This window comes from Anguilla rostrata, chromosome 4 (assembly GCF_018555375.3).
Source record: "Anguilla rostrata isolate EN2019 chromosome 4, ASM1855537v3, whole genome shotgun sequence".
Taxonomy (NCBI): Eukaryota; Metazoa; Chordata; class Actinopteri; order Anguilliformes; family Anguillidae; genus Anguilla; species Anguilla rostrata.
In genome coordinates, this window is record NC_057936.1 from 60,114,605 (window position 1) to 60,137,539 (window position 22,935).

Sequence of the window (22,935 nt, forward strand, 5' to 3'; positions counted from 1 at the left end):
AAGTTGCCTGGCCTTCAAACGAGGAAAGTAAAATGACCAATTGAATTATTTCCTTTTTGTTATCAATCATGTGATTACAAGAAAACAATGTACAGATTGGTTTCCATTTGCATTTTAAATATGCTAAGGTTGTGTCATGTGTGGTATGGAAAATTAAAAGTCAAATGTTTGCATTTAAATTTGCAAATAGTGCGTACGAAAATGAAAGCGCAAACTGGACTTTTGCATTTTAATTTGAATTAGGCTATGATTTTTGCGCACATCGCACATTGCGCACCAATTTGCATTTTAATTTGAAATATGACCGGATTACGCGACCATAATAAATCTGTAATGTGTGATGTGTCGTGATAACACAACAAACTTTTGTTCATGTTACTGCCACCTGCTGCTAGAAGATCGGATTTTCACTAGGCCTGGAAAGGGTTATTTCAGTGGCACAAAACCTTTTGCAGATACAGCTACATACTGTTTACAGGTTATACTGTAAGGGTTTGCTCATTATACCGTAATATTGATGTGAAAATGTCCCATTGCCATGATAGTAACCCTACTATGGACCTACACAAAGAATTCCCAGTCAGCACTGGGGGAAGGAGGCCCTGTTCTATGCTGGATCAGTGGAGTGAAGTACTGTATCTGCAACCATTTGTTCAGTTACCTCTATCTACTTTGCGCCATTGCTGTGCATTGGCTACCAAAACGGATTAAGTGCTCTTCAAGTGTATGCATGGTTACCATTAGAACACTGAGAGAGGAATGTTTCTTTCTTCAGTAATGTCAGGGATCTTGGTCGTGCACATGATTGCACTGCTGCATGCCTGATACTCCATGTTAGAAGTGAAGCTATGGTTTCAATGGTTTACATAAAATTATTTATGAAAAACGCTATCTGACAGTTTTTTTTACTGGAGTGCTCTATCAAATACAGTCAATTGACTACCTTTTTCAGGTGAAAAACTCTCATCGTTCACAGCTGCTTAGAAACAGGCCAGACATTAAAGCCGTTTGAAAGTATCCCAAGCTTCACAGCCTGTTTATAAGATATACATTGCAGGAAGATTGCCAACAGAAGTATGCATTCTCTTAGGATGAGAGCAGAATGGCAAGTCGGAATTCAATTAGAGGAGTCTAACTAATTAAGTATGTATTTATCTCCTCTGGGGCATAAATTAATTAGTTAACTTGTGCATAATTCATCCTGATGAATTAATTCTTCTAAAGGTTTGGTTGTGGAATTGCATATATGAAAAGCAATCTGATGATCACAGCTGCAGGTGCACAAAAGAGTGAAATGGAATGACAAGCTTGAAGTAGACAATGTCTCTTTTGATATATTTTTTATATATTACTCAACTTGAAAGCAACACAGTGAATTGATATAATAGACAATGTAGCCTACACCTATGCACAGTGCATACATAATGCAAATATTAAATTGTGATTATGATCGTTTAGACCAGTGTTTCCCCTGTCGATGCTGGTTTTTGTTCTAACCACAATTGAAATCCCTGAATTTTGACAATCCCAGAATTTTAAAGAATTTTTTTTATGAATAACTTTTTTAATATTTAGAGGGATTATTTACCCTCTTTAGCCACATTGTCAGAAATAGCTATGCATGCCAATCAATAATACCCCCATTGGACATTTAGCAACATCTGCCACCAACAACATCTGATTTGTCTAGTAATTGTCTGATACACAGGCAAAAAAAAAAAAAAAAAACTATTAGTAGGTCTGTCGCCTACTAATGTGACAAACACTTCAATTTATTTGTCATTCATGGTAAAGGAAAAATGAATGAATCCATTCAGCTATAATGTATGGACGTTTGCATGTATTTATGTGTACACATGTCTCTCTCCTAGCCTAGAGAGAGAGAGAGAGAGAGAGAGAGAGAGAGAGAGAGAGAGAAAACGGCGTGGGAATTCTGCAAGATACGAGTAACATATGGTGTAGATATTCTGACACACACTATTGGACTATGGCAGCCGGAACCATGCAACCTTAAAACTTTTTCCAGCGAGCTATGGGAAATAAAACTGCAGTACAGATTAATACTGTTTGAGCCGTTGCTTTGCCTTGCTTGGTCAGTTTTATTATCAATTATGACTGCGGACTGCACGAGTTACTACAACGCTGAGAAAGTGTTCGTGAATGGATTTACGTGTCCTAAACAAGATAGCGATGCCAGAGCAGGTTTTTGTTGTGGGTTTAACGATATGAAATACTGCTGTGATGACCCCAATAGCTTCTTTCCGTATGAATATGGGTACATGTGGTGGCTGAGGTAAGTCTTTACATGAATCCATGTTCATTGCACTCTCCTCAGAACTCTAACCGTTAATTGTCCGACGTACTTTTTTCTGTAATTTTATTTTGTTTTGCTGACAAGTCGGAAGTGCTGTTAATAATTTCTGAATAGTGAAAGTGATCATTAGTTGATTAGGGTGTTTAAGATGCAGCAAGCGTCTAAATTCGGCGCGCAGAAAAAGGTATAGAATAAAAATGATTCATGAAGTTTCAGGAGAGAAACAGTGTTTGGCATGGAAAGAAGCAGCTGAAACCTGGTATCATTTTGCCTAATTGTATTGGAGGCAATATATGGTGACGTGGTTACAGCACTTGCCTGTGGACTTGAGCGTTGATTAAATCGTCCAGGCAAATATTAACACAACAACACATATTAATTATTATGTTTAATTTTGAGCTAACATGTTCGTGTTTGGGGATGCAGTGGTGTTTCATTGTTGCCACAATGTTTGTCAATATCTGTTGGTGGTCTGTTGCAATACAGCATTAATATATTACGCTAATATTGTAGAATAAATGATTTCTCTCCCTTTGCAACCTCTTACAGCAGCAGGTCCGGAATATTGTAAAAACTTAAATGCATTAGCTATCTAGTCTACTAATCCCTTGATTGAGGTCAGTTTTTAAAATTTTTATCAAATAGGCCACTTTGATTAATTTAATTTACTATACAATTTGTACTTGGGAAAATGTGTTCAAGAGTACGTGAATGCAAAAGCAGTGATTGCATAAAAATTCTGAAATCAGATCCCAGAGTTTGAGTTGCAAACTAAAGTCTCGCTCTCTCTCTCTCTCTCATACAGCGTGGGGGCACTGGTGGGGCTGTCCATTGCAGCTGTGGTTCTGTTGGCTTTCGTCATTACTCTTTGTGTCCTGTGCTATCTGTTCATTGCCACTAAACCCAGTCGGCTGGACAACGGTCTACCATTGCGGACACCAGGTACGTGGCCACACATACAGAGAGTGATCATTGCAAGACACAGACCCACCAACATACTGTCTAGGTTTGCCCAGGATGTGATGACTTACCATTCTCATGTTCAGTTAGATCAATTTGTGCAGTTAGCCCTCTGTGAAAGACAAAACCATGCACTTTAAACGTAGCATATTACTGCCAGTGTACTGTTGTGTGATCCATCACTTGCCCCACTTGCATGAACTCACCTTTTTGTATCTTGTGGCAGACTGTGCATACCATCTGGGAGCGCCATTGATCTCTTAACCCGAGTGGCAAACAAATAATTCAGTCAGGGACAGCCTCGAGAAAAAAAGGCTTGTGTTGCATGGATGTCCCGCGTGTTCCAGGTTCCAATCTGGGTGCTGTGGAGGGACCCAGTAATTCGACCGCCCTCGCTGGACCGCAAGGGTTCCGCAAACACTTCCTGAACCACAAGCTGGACTGTGACAACCAACCCCCGGGTCCGGATCGGCTCTTTCAGAGGTGCTTCATGGCCACGGTCACCACAGTCGACGTGGAGGGGCCTTCTTAGTCACCGCAGACAGGACAAGCTGTCTGAGGGATGTTCACCACTGTCTCATCAAATGATCAGACCACTTGATCAGGCTTTACTTAACGCGTGTTCCATCTATTCCACAGTATAATTTTTTTTTTTTAAACACACAGCTGATGCGATTTGTGTCCATTTCCTCTACCTCTACAACATATACTCACTGTGAGTCACTGTGTTCGCTGAATTTGTTAACTGATTTACAAATGTGCTTTCGCATTAATGTTTCACTTGTTTGAAATTCCAGTGCTAATGGCCAGGCAACATCGAAGTGCCCTTCATCATTCTCCAGCACAATCAATGTCATGCGTAAGCATAATATTTTGCTATATCTTCGTGCAATAAGCTGCTCAGATACAGCGAAGGAGGAATTCTTCCTTAGCTGTACTTTCTAATACAGCTAAGGAAGCATTCAGGATAATAGAACATTTTCATAACTGATGTGTTGTTTTGTTTTGTTTGTTGTGTACAGTCGACAGCTGGATATTTATGAATTTAAAATACGTTCTTGATTTAAAAAGAAAAACACCACTATTTTTCTAATACATCTAGCACCACATTCCTGATACTTGATTTCAGTTTTCTACTGAAATGCTATGATTGATTGGGGGGTACTTTCTGTATGCACGTAAATACTGTATGCACATTTATATTGCATTAAAAGCCCTGATAAATTGAACAATCCAATGTAAATGGGGTGAAATAAATAAAAAATCAAAGCAAAAAAAAAATCCTTGTTCTTGTTCCTGCTTTGCATATGCATATAGCTTTTGATATATTGAACCATGCATACACAAAATACTACAGCTGGGGTAGATGTGGGGGGGGGGGGGGGGTTCGGAGGGTGAATATCCGGGGATGAGTGAACATCTCCATGTCATTCGTCAGGGTACTGACTGAGAACAGACATGAATTTCATTCATCATTCTGGCTACAGGCTGTTTACAGTGCCTGCATACAAAACACCATACCTACAAATAACAGCGTTGAATAATCAATAATAGGCTAATCTGAAATATTTTATCGTGGCATAAAATATATTAGGAGAGACAGGGAATACAATTAGAACTAGATTAGCACAACACATATATAACATTAAAAATAAGAGACACGGACACAGACTTAGTGGCTCATTTCCTTCAACGTCGACTTGAGGCTCTACAAATATCGGGCCTGTAAACTGGACACGAGAGGACAAATGCAGGACAGAAAGACACTGGATTCATAAAATTTAACACCAGATTCCCAGAAGCACTAAATAAATGCCACCACATAAACGGACCAAATTCTTCTTTCGTAAAGGCTCCGGTCCACTTATCTTTCCCAAGGGGGCCCCACTTCTAACCCTAACACCTACCCTGACCCAAACTCTGATCCTAACCCAAACCCTAATTCTAACCCAAAACCTACTCTAATTCTAACCCTAGCTGTAATTCTGCCTGTGTGAAGCATGTCCATATTCCACAAGCCTGTAAAATTTTATGTGGACTTGGATCCAACTAGAAACAACCTCACTCTGACGTTCTGATGCTGCCATTTTAATCATCTTTGTTTGATCACTGAAATAAGCAAGAAATAAACTAAAATCATATAATAAACAAAATCACTTTGGTAACCTTTGATGTTGAACCATCTGGTTCCATTGCCATCTGGAAGAACATCAAAGAATACTACGAGTGATGAAAACTCAGTTTGAATATGGTATCAAATCTAACTCAAAATCATCCATAGCTCTTCTTAATTTGAAACAAGCATCTACACTCATATTTGCCTCCTGGATATAGGACACACTACAAGTTTGTGACTGAGTATATATCCATTTTTGGTGATTTAATAAAGTTTATATAAATTAGCTGCCATTAATTTCATATATGATCCTGTCATTTAAACCTGTCTAAACCCTAGCTAGCTAACTTGCAAATATAAACAGTAAAAGCAGTACCTGTTGAGGGGAAGACATCTTGATAGAAGAACAGAATTTGATACAAAAGCTAACCAACATTGAGCATCTAGCTGTATAAGGTAACTAGATAAAAAGTTTACTTACAGGTCCAACAGAAAACTGGCCAACTCCACATTGCTTTTCATCCCCTTTGCAAATGTCAGCTGACGCCACCATAGAAAAGTAATTCCAAGGTTGACTAGTTTTCTAACAAGCCCTGCTGGCTTGTCTTTTTGCTTTGCTGTCTATAAGCTTTTTAGCATCTGCCATTGCAGCAAACTAGCAACAAACCCTTCTTTGGAATCTGATCCCAAACCACCCATAGGCTCTGTAGCCACACCAACACACACACACACACACGCACTGAAAAGAGTGCCATACTGAGAAACATCCCGAACATCATAGATATGCCTTAGCATAGTAATTTAAAAATATTATTTTAAAAATCCTGCATTAAATGTCTTTAAAGTGCAGACTGTCAGCTCAATTTGAGGGTATTTACATTCATATAGGGCTATCTATTTGAGGAATTACAGTCCTTTCATTCATAGTCTGGAGTTGATTCTGGGTGTGGGATTTGCATTTGTAGTCTGTTGCAGTTGTGTAAAGAAATAACTCTATGCCATTGAATGAGGTGACTTGAAGCCTCTTTATTTTCTTTTCATAAATGTACCCAGAGTTTGCAGACTGTGGATAGAACCATTTACAAAGCAAATTAAGTGGCTAACACAAGTCTTTTCAGTGGCATAAGCAAGACAACACCCTGTGATCGCTCTTAAATCCAAATATTACAAACTTTAATATCTGAAATTATCCCAATTCTCAAGGGAGCTCTTGGACCTTACCCCATATTCTGGGTCCCAATTTGGCTTACCAGAACTGTAATACACACTTCAAAGTTTTATTTCCTTGCCCAGGCAAAAAAAATGCCCTTTGCATTGGCTGGGGTTTAGGTGTGAAATTTAGGGGCTTTCATGGGGTCTTCCAGGTTTGGGCTTCCAGATGTTCCACACTAAAGCTCATCTTTCTTCTTCAGGATAATCTGACGGACCATGTCAGAGATGAGAGGTCGGATCTCTTTGACGGGAACTGTGGGCCCCCAAGCATCCACCACTTTCCCACTCACATCTATCAGGTACTTCCAGAAATTCCAGTCAGGTTCCTTCCCAGAAGACTCTGGTAAAAAAACAAACAAACAAACAAACAAACAAAAAACCAGTTTGGGTGAGGTGTTAGATGGCAGATGTATCACTGGGTTCATTTTAGATGTGTAGCTGTGTTGACCGTTTGCATTAGTCTTGCTCTATTGCAAAATTCAGTCTTTGCACGGACCCTTACAGCACATACTCTGTTATAATATTAAAATAACCTCAGGTTAATTTCTTGAAACACAAATAATAGATAATAGTCAATTATCATAAAAAATATGAAAAGGACGCTATATAAGAGGGCCACCTCATTAAACTGTATCGATTCAGTAAAATTCCAATCTTATACAACGGCCTTTTCGTATTTTTTCCAGGTCTGGAAGATTACACCGCGGCAATAAATGCTGTCAGTCAACCTTGGTGTCAATAACTGTATGCCCGTGTGTATTCGTGTGTGTGTATTCTCCCTTTTATTTGTCCACCTCGCTTTCACTCACCGTACAGGTACTTGTAGACATTATTAGCCCCGTTTCCGGTGACGGCGATTTTGCTGAAGAGAGGGAAGGACACCCCGTAGACCCGGCGCACGAAGCTGTCAATCTCCTGGTCGCTGCCGGGCTCTTGCTGCCCAAACTGGTTGCAGGGGAACGCTAGGACGTTAAAGTGGTAGGGTCCGAAGTCCCTCTGCAGCTGCTGCAGATCCGTGTAGTGCTGCTCGGTGAAGCCACACTCGCTCGCCACGTTCACCACCAGCGACACCTACACAAAGGGAACGGCCATAGGATGCTCACTCACGAACAAATGTCGAATCTAATCCCCTTTCTCTGGTGTTTTTTTTTTTCGTGTTGATTTTGTTTCTAACATACAGACTCAGCGAGAGGACTCTGCCGATTTGATATGCACATCCTGAGCGAGACGAACATACAAATTTGTTTGTTACAGCTAATTTCCTTGATGTACTGAAGTCTTTATAACCTTCTTGTTTTATTTACTCAAATTTATAAAAAGTGCTGTCATTTCTGGTGAAACCAACGTGTATTAAAAATACCCTTAATAGAAAGCCGAGAATCTAAAATTGTGGAGTACAGAAGCAAATCAAAACAAAAATGTATTTGTCCCAAGTATTATGGAGCTTACTGTAGATGTCATTATCTTTTTTTCAAGCAAATGATTAAGACTGACGGCTATATTTGACCATCTTGTTTACATTGAAGATGGTTTACATTGAACATCCCACTGGCCCAATCATTACGGAGGTTGAGAGTGCTTTGACTGCTGCATTGCACTGTTGTTATGCCGGTTTACTGATTCATTCGTAAATACAAAAAAGGAGGCTCTTACCCAGAATAGCTTACCCTTCACTAACACTGTGCACTTGATCTTCTTCAAGGCCTCAGATTTTTCCATTTGAAAAATGTTTAGCACAAGGTGATGCATTAAATAATATCATTTTGCATTCACAAGTGCAGTTGAGCATTAGCAGGGAAACCCTGACTAGTGCTGAACGTTACATCTCGTGTGGGTGGAACAAATTTAGCAATTACAACCTGAACTATAACATTCTACTGAAGTTCATTTAATCTGACAGCTTTCCTTTAAAAACAAAATGCAAACACATATTCATTCATTCAAGTGCATTTGTGCAAGAACTTTGCCTTAAGTATAGCATTTTCTCGCCAGACAGTTGGCATTGTTAGTTGATTAGAATACATGCAAAGAACACATGCAAATGGAAAGTGTGAAATTGTAAGAATTGAAGGAGGAAACTGGGTCATAGTAAAGCACGAGTTTATTCATTTATTTTTTTAAATTACAAAAATAGAAAAGATATTGCGTTAAGGAGCGAAGTGACTGTACGATTTGAAAATGATTCAAGCAGTGTTATCCAATCATGACATCAAGTGTACAATCACTGAAATTGCAGGGTGTCTAAAAAATATTTTTCTGCGATAGCCATCTGTATATAGATCACTGGAAAAAAATATTTTGTTAATAGTGAACAATAACTATTTTAAATAAATACCAAACTGACATAATGCTAATAGTGTTTCTCAAGTAGGATGCAGCCTTAGATTTTCAAAACAAGAAGGCTGCACAGATAGCATTACGTGGCCTGCAACTATACGAACATAGTCTTTCCCATTCAAAATATTGACATAACCTACGCGATAACTAAATGAGCAGTTTTTACGTATTTAAGTCCAGCTAAGTCTGGCATTACCACGTTGGACATATTAAGTCGCCATCAACGTAATCTCTATCACATTTCATTCATGCGTAATGCAGCCGGTCCGTTGATAGCTGCAAAATCCCTGCCACGTATACAAACGGTGGGGACAAAGAATCCAGACACAACGAACAAAAGGTATCATTAGTATTTTATTAAACTGAGAGAGAAATTGACGTTAATAAAATAGCACATATAATACTGGACATGCATGGTTGTTAAAAGAAATGCAACATTTTTAACTGAAAAGAGGAACATGCAACACCCGTGCACAGATGTTGGATGCCCAGTATACTGTAGGCTGGGGCTATATGACCAGCTCTCTTAAGTTTGTAGTTGTCGCCCATTAGAAAAGTTACAAACTTACCGAACCCCTGTATTTTTCCAAGGATATTAATCTCCCTCTACTGTTTACAACTTTAAAAGTATAAAAATCTTTTTGCTTGGTTTCAGCGAAACTAAACAGGAAGGGTATGAATGAGAGCAAAGCGAAAAGCATTTTAAAAGCGCTAGTGGTACTGGGGCTGACCGAATTCCTTCTCCAGATGATGCCGCTTTCTTGTGCATACAACACACTGTTACTAGTTAGCAACACGCCAAAGGAACAGAACCATTTCTCCGCCTTTCCCATTTCCGGTCTGACTACAAAGATTCAGCGAGCCAATAGACGAGCCATACCGATTAAATCCAATAGGAAGCTAGAAACGGGCCCAGTTCAAGTTGGGTCCTGTGTGCAACGTTGAACACATTCCTAAACTGCAGTAAAAAGGAATGGAAATATATAGCCTACCAAAATGTTTTTTTCACGGTTCTCATTAACTATAGCAACGTCCAGACGAGTTGCATTCCGGAGACCTTTATACGGGCTTATACAAATTGCATCTAAAATAGTGGCTTATGCGGAAAAACCATGGCAAAGTAGCCTAGTTAAGTATAAGATCCCACATTTATGTATTTGTATGTCAGTGATTACCAACTCTGTTCCTGGAGATTCACTGTATAGTGAGTAGTAACATGGATTAAAAACCCTAAGTTTGATAAATGAAAATACCTGAACTATGATAGTGTAACTATAATAATTGGTGAGTGAATGAATGAATGAATGAATGAATTAATTCGTCATTCATTCATTCATTCATAATAATTGATTAGAGCTCTGTGTTCACTCTGATTGCTCTTGAAGTGAAGAGGATTTCACTGAGTCCCCAAGGCTTTGTATTGTTTTATGCCAGTATTTATAGCTTGCTATATTGTCTGTTTTGCAGGTTACAGATTTACTTGATCACATGTTTAAGAGCTTGAATACATTTCATAAATCACTTTGAATACAGCTCATCTTCCCTCTCTCTCTCATTACAGATTACAAAGTTTTACAGAACATCCCACTGGCCCAACCCAAAACCCAGGATAGAGGGGCTGAGTGAATGTGGTCTGGACTCTGTGCAGCAGGGTCATTGTGTCAGAGACACCGTAGAAGGACAGACTTCCTGCCCTGTGATCCAGGTACACTCCTATTCTGGAGGAAGGGGGAACAGGGATTTTAGTGATTGTGTTGTTGTGACAAAAAGAGTAACTGGAAGAAGAGCAGTCCAAACTCCAGGACTTGTCATTATGTCCCATTAAACAGCCATCGCCCTCACCTTTCCTGCTGATCTCTTTATATGAGACTGCTATATAAACCCCTTCATCCCCATGCCACTCAGCCTCCCAGTAACAGCGTCCAGACAGACCCTCTCTGCACAGCACTTGGAAACAGTCAAATCTATCAGGATGATCAGGATATGACTGGATCTCTCTCACGTGGGTCACCATTCTGTTCCCCTCGGACAGACGGAGGCGCTGATTCACTGTGTTGGGTTCCAGCGTGAGTTGACAGGAATCTGATGGAGGAGAAGGTAAAGATTTAATATGAGTACATGTCCTACTAAGGTCTGTCAATAATTAATTATTTTCTCCATACATACTATACAGTGTGATTTTTTTTCATCTGTATGTGTGTTTTTGATTGTTTAAGATGAAACAGATTTACAATTATGGAGCAAAAGAATAAAATAAGTTATTTTGTTATGAAGGAGTAGTAGTTTTCTATTTTTGTTCCAAAGTCATTTAAAAATATAATATGTTTTAAAGAGAGATTTTATTGTGCGTCTGTGTGTCTCAGCTGGAAATTTCAGAGCGAGCACTCACACTGTAAGAAATCCTCTCTGGTCATTGGCTCTAGAGTATGGACTTTTTTCACTGCAGAGACAGAAAGGGACAAAAATAACTATAAATAGATAGAAAGAGGGAGAGAAATTTGATGATGAGGATGGAGGATAATGTTGACGTTGAGATGGATTACGAATATTCTGAGTATTTATTGTGTAACTGACAATTATATTCACTCCACTGTATCTGGCCATTGAATTTGTTTTTAATAAGAACTGGAAAAAGGATTTTGCTCCTTGAAGTTTGTTACAACCTGATTCAGGAATTTTGACCAATTCCACCTTGCAGATGTCCTCCAGTCGCTCTTTCAGTTCAGAGACAGATTTACTCACAGCTTCAAAAGAGATGTGTGGACTAACAGTGAAGCTGGGTAAGTCTCTAGGTCCAGCAGGGACACAGAGAGACTTAAAGTTCTGCAGACAGACAGACAGACAGACAGACAGACAGAGAACAGTCTCAATATAGATTCTTGTGCAGATGCCAGGAGTAGATCATTTTAAATGACATACATGCCTAACCATGTATGGACAGAGTACATAGTGCAGACTGACAGAGAGCCAGTGATGTTACCTGGAGGAAGTGGATGTGATCCTCTGTGTGTGAAAGATGCTCCAGCTCAGCGTCTCTCTTCCTCAGCTCAGCAATCTCCTGCTCCAGTCGCTCCAGGAGTCCTTCAGCTCGACTCACTTCAGCCCTCTCATGATCTCTGATCAGCTCTTTCACCTCGGAGCACCTTCTCTCAATGGAGTGGATCAACTCAGTAAAGATCCTCTCGCTGTCCTCCACTGCTGCCTGTGCAGAGCGCTGTTAGGAGACACATAAAAAGAAGGGCTGTGCATTTTAACTGGGCCGTTCACTCAGCTCTTACTGGGACTCCACAACCTATTCCCCGGCAGTGTGGCTCAGTGGGATTGAGCTGAGCCCAGAAATGGCTCTTCCAGCAGCCAGCTGTTGTGTTTTCCTCTGGTCGGTACCCACCTTGAGTGACTGCACAGCCTGTCTCAGATCCTGCAGCTCCTTCTCTCTCTCCTGTATGCTCTGCTGGAATTCGCTCTGGGTCGCCCCCAGCTGCTTCTGTAAATTGATAATTTTTTATTTCACCTTGCAATGTATTAACTTTTCAACTATTATCATGTTACAAATTAAACTGAATACTCTGTCTTTTTTGATATACAGCCAGGTCAGTGTGTAGAAGTGTACTGGGCTTGCGGATAGTGAGTGAATTAGCTGCTCCAGCCATGTTGATTCCCATTCAAGGAAGTGAACAGGGGGGTGAGGGGTGTGAACAGAGCTGCCACAGCGAGCTGACTTGGGTTCACTTCCAGATCATACTGCTTTATCACTGTGGACCTGGGGACCACTGCCTTTTTAAATTACTTTTTCAAATGTATTAAAGATTTCAAAATGCAATCAATAAATATATGAAATTCAAAAGAACACAGGCCATAATTCTTCACTTTGCAGTTATAAGCTAATTATAACACATTTTCTGTCATAACTGTAACAAAGCATGAGTGTCATGTGTAAGAGTTTCAGTCCTTACCTGTTTCTTATTTCTTTCTGCTTCAGTAGAGGTTTTTTTATGGCCCTTGTGTTGATCCATCACACACAGATGACAGATAAACTGCTCGTCGGTACGACAGAAAACTTCCAGCAGTTTGCCATGATGAGAGCAGATCTTCTCCTGCAGGTTTCCAGTGACATTTATCAGTTTGTGCTTCTCAAAGGCAGGAGATTCATAGTGAGGCTGGAGGTGAGTTTCACAGTAAGAGGTCAGACACACCAGACAAGATTTGATGGCTTTGCACTTTCTCCCAGTGCAGGAATCACACGCAACATCTTCAGGTTCAGTGTAACCGTGAGCAGGAGGAACAGCTTGGGGTCCTGTCTTCTTCAGTTTCTCCACCACTTCAGCCAGCATGGTGTTTTTTCTTAAAACAGGCCTTGGGGTGAAAGTCTCTGTGCACTGGGGACAGCTGCAGCCACCAGTATGACCATCCTGATCCCACCAGTCCTTAATGCAGCCCATGCAGTAACTGTGTCCACAGGGAATAGTCACTGGATCCTTCAGTGGATCCAGACAGATCGCACAGCTCAACTGGTCCTGACCCAGTAAACCACCACCTTCAGCCATTTTACTGCTAACAATGACAGACACAGAGTTTGGTTTTGTTTCTCGGAAACTGCATGACCGAGAGAGAGGGAGTGACTTCATGGTTCTGCCCACAGCTGCAGGTGCGGTGTTGGACTTTGGGATTGTAACGATAAAGATGTGGTCTGTCTAGTTGTTCCTGTTTCTGCCAGGAGGTTTGGTAACGAGGCAAGTCAGCGTGCAAAGAGAGTGGGCACTGTACCAGCACAGATCCTGCAAGTCACTCACAAACTCCTACTTACACGTTCTAACATTGCCGTCATTTTCTATAAGAAATACGCAGTACTTCCCAGTCCATGGTGTGAAATGTGTGCAGGACTGATTCGGACCTCCGGGCGCGAACTCTGAGAGGAAATGGGCCTAGTAAGGGAAATGGGCCTGATGGTGCTGCTGGGACCTGGAATGTCTTCAGTGCATGTTCTGCTCATCCATGCATTCGTCAGCTCACCTGTCCCCAAACGGCTGTTCAAGGTCAAATGTTCACGGTCATGACAGTAAGCTGGGGGCAGCACCCTGATGAGGTCTGGAAGCACTGCTCTGGGACTGGGGTGAATGTTGGCACACAGGGCAGTAATTGAAGGTTATGTTTTATGTGTTTTATCTGTGTGGTCATTTCCAAGGAGTTGACTCCAAAATGGTGATGTCAGAGGAAATGGTAAAACAGCTTGGCTTTTATTTCAAGGATTCTGTTTGATTCCTGGGTGGGACCATGGGTACTCAAATTGCGGGTAATAAGGGTAAAGACATGACGTACTTGACACAATTCCCAGCAACACCTCTAGGTGGTACCCTCAAGTAAGCCAAATAATCTAAATCGTTTCTGCCTGTAACCATCTCTGTAAACATGTAACATTCTGTAAATTGCTCTCGACAGGAGAGTCTGATATGTCCCATCAATATAAGGATGCATGATCAAAAAGAAAGCTTTTTTTTGTACTCCTATAAAAATTGGGTTTACACTGCTCAGGCCGGTTACTCCGCTTTGTTCGATCTGGTATCGATGCCACACTGTACACTCCGTTGCGATAGGAGGCGATATACTGCAAATCATGTGATCTATGACGTACCGAACAATCCGCCCCGAAGAAGAGGGAGGTTTTTACGGGTGAGATCATTGTTTTTCTTACTCAGCTTCAGGGCTTCTGAACGCCTTTATAAGAAACTTTAAGCCCAGGAAGGCACAGACGCGCCAGAAGATTTCATCACCTCAAAGGTCTCGTCCTAATATCGCATGTCCTCTATCCAGAACCTCCAATCTTTCGGTAAGTTTCGCAAACATTTTTTTAAATCGCTATCCTACTTGTTTAGAGCCGTTAGCCGCTCTGTTATTCCACTAGCTATAGCTAACTTACCCAACCTTAGCTAGCAAACTAATGTTACCAAGGTAACTTACATTACGGCAACTTATTTTAATATATTGTTATTAGCTAGCTTGATAAGTTTGATGCTAAATATTAGCTAGTTCGTCAGTTAACATACTCAAGATAGTTTATAGCCAGCTGGCTAGCCTACTCTGCTTTGTCCCAATCTGAAAATGGCGACCGGTGTTATTTTGGAGATTAACGTTAGCCAGCTTGCTAACAGCTTCCGAATTTTTACCCGACGTTAGCTGGATAATATTCGCCAGTTTTTGGAGCAGATGGATTGTCTGTCGATCTTGACACGTCGATTGACAAATTGGTTTATTTTAAGCGATTAACATGTCCGGTTAAACGTTTTGGTACCTGCCATTAGCAAACGTTTAGGGATGCAGTGCTAATGGGTTGCTAAAATTGGCTTTCTATGACGGTGCTGAGTGAGTTGTCAACGTGAATTTGCTAGCAATAAAGAACATGGTCGTTTGTAATTTAATTCACATTGATACCAAAATGGCTATTTGTAATGTTAGCCTATGTGGTTAATTACCCATCTGATGTAGCTAGCTAGCTTTGCTGTGTTGTGAAGAAGTTTAAACAAAGAGTGGGGGTTGCGCTTCCGCTGAAGACATTTTGAAGTTGCTTCCAAAATACGAAGCGGAATGGTAGGTAGTTTTTTTTTTAATATAAAAACGATAGTGTTCAGGTTTTGCTTTGCTTATCGTGTTGTTCTATTTTTTCTAGCTAATATTAACGTGAAACCAAGCTTACCAAAGTCTCATATGGAGAACTTGACTAATGTAATATTAAATGATTAGTGGCCTGTTGATAAGCATAACCTTAAATTTTACACCATAATATTAACCGTAACATGTAACACAAAAAATCGCGTTTCTTCCATGGACCAGTACGGAAACTACATATGTTTACATGGCATCGATGTAATTTAGTAGCTAAAGCAGTCAGGCTTGGGCTCGATTCCTTTTCTGTTCAGTGATTCTGGACAATAATTGAAATCTAATTGATCGATTAAAAAATCCCATAGTTTTTCTGAGGATTTTGTCAACAAATTAATGAAATGTAGGTTAATTTCCTGAATCGACCTAAATGTAAATGAAATCGACACCTTTAAAGCCTTAAATGACGCGTCTCATTTGCATTGTAGAGGGTGGGGCGGTATTGGCGTGCGGTTCTGTTCTGTCTGCCCGGAAGCTGTGATAATGAAAGTGTACGCGGGATGGCGTAATCAGGGGGGAGGGAGCGGTATGGGGGGTGTGTACTCTATCTGGGGGTTGCTGATGATGAAAGTGTACCTGGGATGGTGTAATCGTGGGGTGAGGGAGAGGAGTTGTGTACTCTGTACCCAGCTGTTGCTGACGGTCTCCCCTCCCCCCCTCCCCAGATCCCTTTGCTGATGCCACTAAGGGTGACGACTCACTCCCGGCCGGGACAGAGGATTCCATACACATAAGGATCCAGCAGCGGAACGGCAGGAAGACGCTGACCACCGTGCAGGGGATCGCTGACGATTATGACAAGAAGAAGCTGGTGAAGGCCTTCAAGAAGGTGAGACGTGGGCGATGGGGAGCTCCACCAATCACAGCCAACATTGATGACTGCTAGTGGAACAATGGTGATTGGTGGATAACTTGCTTGATGTATACCTGGGCTCCCGGCAGGTATAAAACCCTTTTAAGGTGCAAGATCACTGATATGTGATTAGAATGTTCTTAACTGGACATTCTAATGCTGATGTCACAGTCACCACTGGTGATTGAAAGCGGTGGAGTTCTAGAACACAGACTTGGAACTTTGAAAGAAAAAAAAATGGTATAAAAAAAAGAGGCTTGGATGGCTTAAACGGCTGTAAATCTAGCCTGGATAGCTGTTTCCATCTAAGAAGAAAAACAGAGGCTAAGGAAAATGAGGATCCCAGCTCCTTGTCCAGACCTCCTGTCCTTGATTGATGGTGCCCGGTTCACACCCATGCAAAGCTGAGCCAGAAGGCCGTTTTTTTGGGACCGCACGAACCGTACGCTCCCCTGCCCATGCCGTCTCATCTGGAGCGGGTTGTGTTTCAGTGATGTCACACGTGGTAGACAGCTCAGAGCCAGTGGGCGGGGTTAAGGAGCAGAGGGACCTGGTAAAGCCAGTTTCCTCTCATGGCTTCACGCGTATTTCTCTCTGACAAGGTTGCCATGCCGACAGGGCTGTGTTCAGAACGTTCTGTCTGAAAACTCTGCAGCTGGGCGTATGGCCAGTCTGTCATCGTATTGGGGCGTGACGTCACTGTGTGGGTCTGCGGTATCCCTGAAACCTTTTGCTAATTTAAAAAAAAATTGAGCCACGGGTTAGTCAACTATTAAAAAATTTCTCTTGGAAACATAAATTAATGCTGTAGAGATGCGCAAGAACATCACCTGACGTATGAGTCACTGGCAAAACATCCGACGGCAGCATTTGCCAAGTGCGTGAATCCTGTAACTACTTGTTTTTGCTTGAGCACAGACCTTGCTCTAGGTTTCTAGGTATTGTAAGGAGACGCTCTTGATTGGCCAATCAGGGTTCCCATCAGCCCCAGGGACTCCCCGTAATTTCACGAGAACATGGTCGGCTAATGCTAGCACTTGTTTTTTTGGGGCTTGGCGCTAACGCCAGCACTTGGTGTTGTGGGGCTCTGGGGCCTGACCGCGGTGTCTGTGTTTGTGCCCGACAGAAATTTGCCTGTAACGGCACGGTGATCGACCACCCAGAGTACGGGGAGGTGATCCAGCTGCAGGGAGACCAGAGGAAGAATATCTGTCAGTTCCTCCTGGAGGTGAGTACGTCCTCTGCATTAGCCCCTCTCTCTCCATCTAATCTGCCTCTAATGTGAGTCTCTCTCTCTCTCTAGTATTTTTGCTCAGCCCTACACCCCCCAGACCTGTTGATTGATCCTGTTTTTGGTCTGTCTTTGTGCGCAGATCGGCATCGTGAAGGAGGAGCAGCTGAAGGTCCACGGCTTCTAAAGCGATGCCCCTGCCAGCCGCCCAGCCCCCGGCGCAGCGGCTACCCCTCCCCCACAGAGCGCACCCAGCAGCCATCTTTAGCCAAGCAACCCATGTAACTCCATCAGAGAGGCAATAAAATGCACACAATGCCACATTTTATAGGCAACCGGTCCGGCTCGCTTCCTTTTGTGCTTGTGTCTGTCGTCACTCTCACCGACTTCGACTGTCCGTTTATAAACCACAGAGGTGGGGGATGTGGTCCTAAAAAAAAAAAAAAAAAATGCTGTTTGTGTGGAATTTGCTCCACATTCCATGGTGGGGTCTCAGTCACCTCTGAACTGTATTGGTGGGCCGAATGTCTGGTCCTCTGGTTGGCTAAGGGACCTCAGCCAATTGGGTTAAAGAGCATGGGAGATGTTTCCCAATCAGGGCCGAGTGTGTATACAGGGAACATGAGCTGCGTTAGGTCCTAACGTCGGACAAAATAGCACATGAACTAGTGGTATACACTAGGTGTTTGCGTTTGGGTGGTCGACAGCAACTGGTAAGTTTATCACATGACCAGTACATATGTCTGCTGAGATGTCGAGAAGCTGGACCAATGAGATTGCTGGACTACAAGACATAATGGAAGCCAGGCATTAACTCTGCCGTGTCTTGACATTAGTGGCATACATAAACCACCATAAATCTCATATTTACCATTAATCTGGTACACTGTTGGCATCGTTCAGCAACTGTTAATGGGAGAGTGAGGTCAGTGAAATGTCACAACTGGTTAACAGATGTCATGGAACTTGCCGGAGTTTACCATTGCCATGTACCTGCTCAGATGCAAGTTCTTGGTAACAAACGGAAATCTCAGACAAAGAGTTGACGAAAACGAACTCACTACAAGTCGCCCAATCAGGATTCAGGGAAAGGACGATTGTAGTCGATTCTGTTAAATTATAAGTACAACATGCAACTCTTAACATTTCTGCTAATTTTATTAGCTGTCATTCTTAGTCACCGTTGGCACTAGCCTGGCAAAAAATTGTTTCTTTTCATTCAGAATTCTGTGATTCCGTTAGGCTCCAACATTTTTTTTACATTATAGTCAGATTATTACACTGACTTATTACATTGTGCCGTTGTTTAATTGCGTCGCGTTAAGTTACAGACGTTCACGCGCTAACTTCCGTCTCAATACTGCGCAGCCCCCCCCTCGATCAAGTATAGGAGGTCATCACGGATACAGTACTACTACCGTACATCTCACATTACCCTAACACTAAATATCCAGGTGATTCGCCAACGTCCGAAAGTGCAAGGCATTGAGGAATTTCGTCTTATCAATAACACCTCCCAGGTGCAACGGAAGAAAATTGCTCTGGACAACCAGGTGCGCAGGTATTGTCACGAGAACAGTCGATGAAAAGTAGCGTGGTCAGTCGAAATCTTGAGTGGATCCTGCGGCTGCAGAGTTGTACGTCAGCAGTTCTGCGCGCCATCGCCCGCGTGGCTTTGGAACAGACGGCGGAGTTGCTTCAGGCTATCTCCCATCCTGCTCGCGCCACTCAATTAATTTTTGCAAGAATCTTGAAAAAATAACAACAGACGTATCTGGTGACGGTCTATTCCTCACCCAATTTCTTTGTTGCTTTGTGTCTGAATATTGGACAGATCATCAATGCGCTTCAAAATGATTTAGTTCAAAGTTTATAACTTTGCAAAATTAGTTCCGTTTGTCGTGTTTTGTCTGAAATCGATTTGGCTAAATACATGTGAGTGTTTGCTAAATGTATAACGAGAACTCTGAAAGTTGAATTGGTATGTTCTGGAATCCCAGATGGAAACCCGGTTAATTTCCCCCTCGAAGAAGGTACGTTTAACCTCAAAATTAATAAATAAAGATTGTGAAAATATACATTTAAAAAACAAAACTACATAGTCACTACTTACTCAATGTATTATATACGTACTCCATTAAATAAAAAGTACATTAACAGAGAGCCTAAATCTCTAAAATTTCGTCCAGAAAATTTGAAAGATAACCTCGCGCAGTTGCTGTCGTTGCCTCTTGACGGTCCACAGCATATTGTCATTTCTCCCAATCTTCGCCCGCGGTGAGACAGCTGTTCGGCGTTCTACTCGATTGCATTTCTCCTCCATGTCCAATCAAATCGCAGCATATCCGCCTGTTCTCTGTGTGACTTGTTTTTGCCATGTCTTTCCTTATCACCCATTTTCTCTTTAATTATTACAATTATCTTAAACGATGGATGTAACCTCCGTATGCGCAGGCACTGAAATTGCTGTTCAACCTATATGGGTTTACCTTGGGCGGAAATTAACCAAAGCGCATGTCAGGTTATTAGCTACTTTCATTTGAGCGAATCGACGGAAGTTATAGCTTTTTAATAACCTTTTCCTTGTTACAAGTGTGTAGCTTTCTTATATTAAGCAAATGTAATGCATAACGTATTCAAATAACTTTACGCGTAAAACCAAAAACACACCGAACACTCCGGAGCTCACTGCTAATTGTCACGTCGCACGTGTCCACTAGAGGGCGCGGTCAGCCAGAATACTCGCTCAGGCTCAGTGACGCTGTCGAAGCCGCGTTTCTCGTCGACCTCTGTTTCAAAGACAGGCGCAGGAGAATCCAGGTGTCAAATGAGCTGGTTTCCAGTAGTGTTTGGACACCGCGCTGAAAGCTAAAGGGTCAGTTGCAATTTGCTCAGTTGGGGTTTCAGCCTCAGGTTAAAACCTCTAGACCACAGGAACTGCTTTTCTGCGGAATTAGGATTATCTGATCCAGTTTTAATGCAGTTCTGTGTTCAACAGTTTTAAATCTGAGGTTTGAACTTCAGACGGAGCACACTGCCTCTGACCCAAAGCGTTTTGTGATTTTCCATCGAACAGCCTGGCTTCCTCATGCCATGTTGCTGGTTATTAAAGCACAGCGTGAAATCAGTAACCAGACATGTCAGGGTGCTGCTCCCGCTGGGGAGTCCGCAGCATAAATATATACAGGATATATATATATACAGGATATCTGCATTAATTATAATAATGTGGCGAGCGGGCACACCCAGCCGTTCTGTACATGAGTGCATTGCATTATTTTTACACCTTCAGTGTAATTCCAACAATTTCCACTGAAGTAAAATTATTCTTTTCATGGGATGAGACGCACTACCATTTTATTCCACACACTCACTCACTCACTCACCCACCCACTCACTCACTCACTCACTCACTCACTCACTCACTCACTCTCTGGGTCTGTCCTCAGGGCTCTGAGTGCTAGTGTCAATCTGTGGAAGCGGCTGAACAGTTTATTCAGCCAAAATTCACCACAGGAAGGGCAGGGGAGGAACAAGCACTTTAACCCCCCCCCCCCAATTTCCTGGGCTCTGTATCACTCTGCGCATTAAACCTGTAGATTATGACGGATGGACGGGTGGGGAGTGACTGTACTGGCGGTCTGACTGGGCCTACAAGGTCTCTGTCTATAGTGGTTTTATCCACTATGGAGGCAGTTATCTTCACTCGTCTGCCCCCCACACCCCCGTCTGGACCCCCCACACCCCCCACCCCTCCCCTCTCCCATCACACGTTTCACTTTCAGGTGGGTATGAGCAGTGCCAACAGATTTTTATACTTTTATTCGTTGCTGTTTGCAAGAACAGATGGTCAGTGTGTGTTTATTATGCATTCACACGCATACCAGAGCCTCACACATATGTGCATGTGATTATATTTATTAATTAAAATTACTTGCAAGATAAAAAATATTAATATACATATATTCGTATATAATGGACTATGTTGGTCTTTAGTCACTGAGCTGAGGGAATGGAAAGTGAAATAATCAATGTGACTGCAGAAATGGGAGAGCGAGAGAGAGATACCACTGTTCTTTGTGCTTAAAAAAACCCCAAAAAAACATATGTAATCCCTAGTGTTCTGCATCGTGCTTTAGTGCAATCTCGCGCTTCTATCACGTTCTCCGCGGTAGGTAACGGATTTCCGCCTTTGGCTATTTTATGGCAGTGTATGATTTGACATCCCCAACGGCTTTAACCCTTAGCACTTTGTGTTTATTTGTTAGGAGAAGCTGCCACGATCACATTTCTTCGCGTTACAGAGCAGTTGGTTTCCTGGGCCGTAGTAACGCGCGTATTTTGTGCGCCGTGCGCATTTTGCTCGCTATCATGCGTCTCTCCTGTTTGTCCGGATTCCAGTCGGGGTTAAGTTGCTGTTTCCCTCGGTTCCACCAGATGGCGATGTGTAATTGATGGCCATCTGGCGGTGAGGACGAGAACGAGGCCTGAACATTGACCGAAGCCCATCTTCAATCGCCATTTCTGCTCCGTCATTAATCACAAAAAATCACATCATAAAAGAAAATAATTTTTTAGGAATGGGTTGTGCGACTGGGCTTCCAACAAAGCGTGGCAACCATACAAATACAGATCGGTCAAATCGGACATTTTAGATTATCAATTTATATCCCCTGTCAAAGGCCCATTTTCTGGATTCCAGGAGGAGGGGGCTGAACTTTCCCGTGTTTCAGCACTGGACAGCGCCCACTGTGGACTGTTTGGACTGCTGCAGACCCAGTTCCACAATGAGGGACCTGAACTCGTCAGCACCGGACAGCGCCCCCTGTGGTCTTTTGGGATTGCTGCAGACCCGGTTACTTAGTGAGGAGGCTGAACTAGCCTGCGTTTTGGCACCGGACAGCGCCCGCTGTGCTCTGAGGTGCAAGACCCTCGGCCTCCTGAAACGCCCCCCCCCCTGCCCCCCTACTCCATTGAATAACAGTTGCTCTGCTTGTATCCAGTCATTAGTTTTCAGCAGGCAGTGCACAGATCCACCTCTCATTATAGACTATCAGGAGGGATTCACCTGCTTGTCCATCAGTCTAACAACATTGCCGGGGTACTCAGACTTACCCAGAAAGGGCCGGTGTGGGTGCAGGGCTTTCTTTCAACCAGGCAGTGACACACCTGATTGTACTACTCAAGGTCGTTAGCAAAGACGCTAGCGGTTGATTAGTTGAAGCGGGTGTGTTAGTGCTTGGTTGGAACAAATGCCT

The 22,935-nt window shown here is 42.4% G+C and overlaps 4 protein-coding genes across 4 annotated transcripts; 2 read left to right on the forward strand and 2 right to left on the reverse strand.

Annotated features, from left to right (window-relative positions):
- The first annotated feature begins 1,921 nt into the window (after window positions 1-1,921).
- LOC135253854 (protein shisa-like-2A) lies at window positions 1,922-3,933 on the forward strand. Its single transcript, XM_064333662.1, has 3 exons — window positions 1,922-2,293; window positions 3,120-3,256; window positions 3,622-3,933. The coding sequence occupies exons 1-3, from the start codon at window positions 2,112-2,114 to the stop codon at window positions 3,804-3,806; spliced, it is 504 nt and encodes a 167-aa protein (XP_064189732.1). The 5' UTR covers window positions 1,922-2,111; the 3' UTR covers window positions 3,807-3,933.
- A 2,463-nt stretch (window positions 3,934-6,396) lies between these two features.
- On the reverse strand, window positions 6,397-9,914 carry gpx7 (glutathione peroxidase 7). Its single transcript, XM_064333699.1, has 3 exons — window positions 9,509-9,914; window positions 7,412-7,673; window positions 6,397-6,942 (listed from the first exon to the last, which is right to left on the reverse strand). The coding sequence occupies exons 1-3, from the start codon at window positions 9,770-9,772 to the stop codon at window positions 6,779-6,781; spliced, it is 690 nt and encodes a 229-aa protein (XP_064189769.1). The 5' UTR covers window positions 9,773-9,914; the 3' UTR covers window positions 6,397-6,778.
- Window positions 9,915-10,494: 580 nt separating this feature from the next.
- LOC135253862 (tripartite motif-containing protein 16-like) lies at window positions 10,495-13,973 on the reverse strand. The gene is made up of 6 exons (XM_064333682.1): window positions 12,893-13,973; window positions 12,328-12,423; window positions 11,920-12,153; window positions 11,603-11,762; window positions 11,329-11,379; window positions 10,495-11,021 (listed from the first exon to the last, which is right to left on the reverse strand). Exons 1-6 carry the CDS (start codon window positions 13,562-13,564, stop codon window positions 10,495-10,497), a joined length of 1,740 nt encoding a protein of 579 aa, XP_064189752.1. The 5' UTR covers window positions 13,565-13,973.
- A 601-nt stretch (window positions 13,974-14,574) lies between these two features.
- Window positions 14,575-18,012, forward strand: eif1b (eukaryotic translation initiation factor 1B). Its single transcript, XM_064333706.1, has 4 exons — window positions 14,575-14,763; window positions 16,259-16,422; window positions 17,573-17,674; window positions 17,820-18,012. Exons 1-4 carry the CDS (start codon window positions 14,733-14,735, stop codon window positions 17,862-17,864), a joined length of 342 nt encoding a protein of 113 aa, XP_064189776.1. The 5' UTR covers window positions 14,575-14,732; the 3' UTR covers window positions 17,865-18,012.
- The last annotated feature ends 4,923 nt before the right edge of the window (window positions 18,013-22,935 follow it).

Bases quoted from the DNA above. Each gene is read 5' to 3' on its own strand.
- LOC135253854 (XM_064333662.1), top strand. From the start codon at position 2,112: ATGACTGCGGACTGCACGAGTTACTACAACGCTGAGAAAGTGTTCGTG. The intron at 2,294-3,119 runs GTAAGTCTTTAC...TCTCTCATACAG, and splicing joins GGGTACATGTGGTGGCTGAG to CGTGGGGGCACTGGTGGGGC. The intron at 3,257-3,621 runs GTACGTGGCCAC...CGCGTGTTCCAG, and splicing joins TCTACCATTGCGGACACCAG to GTTCCAATCTGGGTGCTGTG.
- gpx7 (XM_064333699.1), bottom strand. From the start codon at position 9,772: ATGGGAAAGGCGGAGAAATGGTTCTGTTCCTTTGGCGTGTTGCTAACT. The intron at 7,674-9,508 runs GTAAGTTTGTAA...CCCTTTGTGTAG, and splicing joins TGGAAAAATACAGGGGTTCG to GTGTCGCTGGTGGTGAACGT. The intron at 6,943-7,411 runs GTGAGTGAAAGC...TTTTTTTACCAG, and splicing joins TGTCTACAAGTACCTGTACG to AGTCTTCTGGGAAGGAACCT.
- LOC135253862 (XM_064333682.1), bottom strand. From the start codon at position 13,564: ATGAAGTCACTCCCTCTCTCTCGGTCATGCAGTTTCCGAGAAACAAAA. The intron at 12,424-12,892 runs GTAAGGACTGAA...ATCAATTTACAG, and splicing joins CAGAAAGAAATAAGAAACAG to AAGCAGCTGGGGGCGACCCA. The intron at 11,380-11,602 runs GTTGTAACAAAC...CTGTCTCTGCAG, and splicing joins GGTCAAAATTCCTGAATCAG to TGAAAAAAGTCCATACTCTA.
- eif1b (XM_064333706.1), top strand. From the start codon at position 14,733: ATGTCCTCTATCCAGAACCTCCAATCTTTCG. The intron at 14,764-16,258 runs GTAAGTTTCGCA...CCCCCTCCCCAG, and splicing joins CCAGAACCTCCAATCTTTCG to ATCCCTTTGCTGATGCCACT. The intron at 17,675-17,819 runs GTGAGTACGTCC...CTTTGTGCGCAG, and splicing joins TCTGTCAGTTCCTCCTGGAG to ATCGGCATCGTGAAGGAGGA.